General features: G+C 74.7%; 1 protein-coding gene across 1 annotated transcript; it reads right to left on the bottom strand.

The window, feature by feature from the left end:
- Nucleotides 1-23: 23 nt before the first annotated feature.
- On the bottom strand, nt 24-2628 carry MNEG_8733 (hypothetical protein; the record flags this gene model as incomplete). The annotated part of the gene is made up of 1 exon (XM_014042799.1): nt 24-2628. A coding segment is annotated over one exon (2605 nt), but the record flags the coding sequence as incomplete, so codon positions are not given.
- Between the last annotated feature and the right edge of the window lie 57 nt (nt 2629-2685).

Below are 2685 nucleotides of genomic sequence, written 5' to 3'. Positions count from 1 at the left end.
GTCTTCGTCGGGCGCACCCCAACCCAGGTCGGCCACAACCTCTGAGACATCCGGCTCCGGCGGCAGCGAAGCCTCAAACGCAGGAGCCACGCTGCCTTGATCGCCGCGCCCGCGCCCGCGGCCCCGGCCGCCGCCGCGGCCCCTGCCGCCGCCAGGGCTGCCTCCAGCATCTGCGCCGTCGCCGTTGCCGCCGTACGCCGGTTCCCCCTGTACGTCGTACCCGTCGCCGACTCCGTCAAGGCCGCCGCGCCCGAAGCCGCCCCTCCCCATCCCGCCACGCCCGTGGCCGCGCCTGCCGGCGCCCCCATGGCCTTCGGCGCCGGCAAGCTCAGGCTCCCCAGCGCCCTGGCCGCCAAACCTGCCCCGGCCACGGAAGGCGCCGCAACCGGCGCCCGCGTATCCTCCGCGCCCGCCCCGGCCGCGGCTGGCGTCGCGCCGCCCGCGGCCAAAGCTCCTTTCCCCCGTCCCTCCAAACTCCTGGGACCCCTCCTGCTGCTGGAAACGGCTGAATCGCTCGCTCGCAAACTCCTGCTGTCGCTCTGCCGGCGGCGACGCGTCCTCAGCGCCGCCCGCCTGCGCATCCTGCTGCTGCTGCCCCTCCTCGCATGCCCCCCAGCCCGCATCCTGCTGCCAATCATTGTCATCCTGCTGCAGTGCGCCGGCCGCACCCCAGCCGAGCGGCTGGGCGGGCTCGGCAGCTGCAGGCTCAGCCTCTGCGCCAAATGCGGCGGCGCCGAGCCCGCCCCCACGCCCGCGGCCCTCGCACCCAAAGCCGCGGCCGCGGCCGCGGCCGAGCTCGCCGCGGCCCTCACGTCCCACGGGAGGCGCGTCCGATAGTGTTCTACCACCAATGCCGTTGCCAATGTGCTCGGCCGGACGCGGGCCGGCCATGCTGCCGCCTAAGGAACCGCCGCGCCCGCGGCCCCTGCCACGCTCGCCCCGGCCGCCGCCACCCGGCGCCTTGTCCATGCCCAGGGCATCGGAGGCAAAGCCGCTGGCCTCCAGGGGCGGCCTGCCGCCTTGAAAGCCGCCGCGCCGTCCGCGCCCGCCGCGGCCCCGCGGCGCACGCTCTGCCTGAGGCGCAAGCTTGTGGGGGGCGCGACGGGGTGACGCCCCCTTGAGGCTCCCCCACTCCCGCTGCTGCTCGGCGGCCTGCGCCACGACGGGCTCGTGTGTCATGTGGTGGAGCGTACCCACCCCACCGCATGCCAGGTCAGCGCCAACCCCGCCCTCGCCTGCGTCCAGCCCAGGGACCCCACGGCTCACAGCTCCGCTCCGGCCGAGGCCCTGAAGCGGGGGCGGCGCCGCCTCAGCGGGCGCCGCGGCCGCGTAGTCTGCGGCTCCCCGGCTCCCACCCTTCAGGGGGCTGGGCCAAGGGGCGCCCCATGGGTCCAGCAGGGGTGCCCCTTCGCTGCCGCTGGCTGGCGCCTCGGCGCCGCTGGCCGGGCCCTGTGCACCCATCTCGGGTGACGGCGGCGCTGCCCCCGCATCCCCACCCACACCCCTGATCTGCTGGTTGTCCTGCTCTTGCCCCTGCACCTGCCACTGCTGGCGGTAGCCATGTTGCTCCTCAGGCCTCCGCTGATCCTTGTGCTGCTGCGGGGCGTCATACGCAGTCGGCGCCTGCTGCCACGTTGGCTGCGCCTGCTGCGCCTGTTGCGCCTGCTGCGCCTGCAGGTTGTACTCATATGATTGTGTGAACAGTGGCGGTGCGTTCTGCGGCGCAGGCAGAGTTGACTGCTCCGGTTGCGGCGGCTGGCGTTGGCCTGGCCCAGGCTGCCATTGCTCCTGCCGCTCTGCATTGCCCTGCAGGGCGGCCAGCGGAGCGACCAGCGGCGCGGGCAGCGGCGCCACCAGCGGCGTGGCCGCCGCAGGTGCCACAGTGCAAGACAGCGGCGGCTGCGCGGCCTCGTGCGGCCGCTGCAGGACCTGGAACCTCGCAGTTGGCTGAATCTGCGGCGCCGCAGCTGCCATCCTTACTGGAGATCCGGCGGCCTGCGGCCCAAAGCCAGGGGGCGGGCCTGCAGCGGCCGCTGATGGAGGCGGGGGCCCCCCACACAGCCGCCAATGGTCCTCCAAGCTGAGCTGGTCGGGCGCCAGTGGGAATACGCTACCCTGGGCCGGGCCATAGCTGCCGGGCCGGCGGTGGATTGGATGCGAAGCCCAGCCGTCTCCGACGGGCGGCGCCGGCGCCGCCGTGGGGGCGGACACCAGCACGGGCGGCATGTGGGGTGGGCACGGCTGCGTCGACAGCAGGTGCTGGGCCTCGCCTGCACGCTGCTCCTGGTATGGCATGGGGCTACTGAAGTGATGCGGAAGCGGTTGCTGCTGCTGCTGCTGCTGCTGCTGCTGCTGCTGCTGCTGCTGCTGCTGCTGCTGCTCTTGTCCGAGCCCCCGCGGAGGCGTCACCCCGCGAGAGGCCGCGCCCATGCTGGCAAAGCGGGTGATAGGGCCCACTTGCCTCCGGCGGTCGTCCGGGCTGCTGCCGCTGTGCGAGGGCGCCGACCCCCACACGCGCGGCGCGAGCGCGCCCGCAGGGTGGGGCCCCTGGAAGCGACCGAGGTCGAATGGCGGCGGCATCCACTCGGTGGCCCGCTGTCGCGGGGCCACCAACACCTGCGGCGCCATCGGCGGGCGTGGCGGCAGCGGGCTGCCCGCGGCGGCGCCGGGCGCGCGGGGCGGCGA

This window comes from Monoraphidium neglectum, assembly GCF_000611645.1.
Source record: "Monoraphidium neglectum strain SAG 48.87 unplaced genomic scaffold scaffold01692, whole genome shotgun sequence".
NCBI lineage: Eukaryota > Viridiplantae > Chlorophyta > Chlorophyceae > Sphaeropleales > Selenastraceae > Monoraphidium > Monoraphidium neglectum.
The sequence above is the reverse complement of the archived record's forward strand: the minus strand, read 5'-3'. Positions and strand labels throughout refer to the sequence as shown.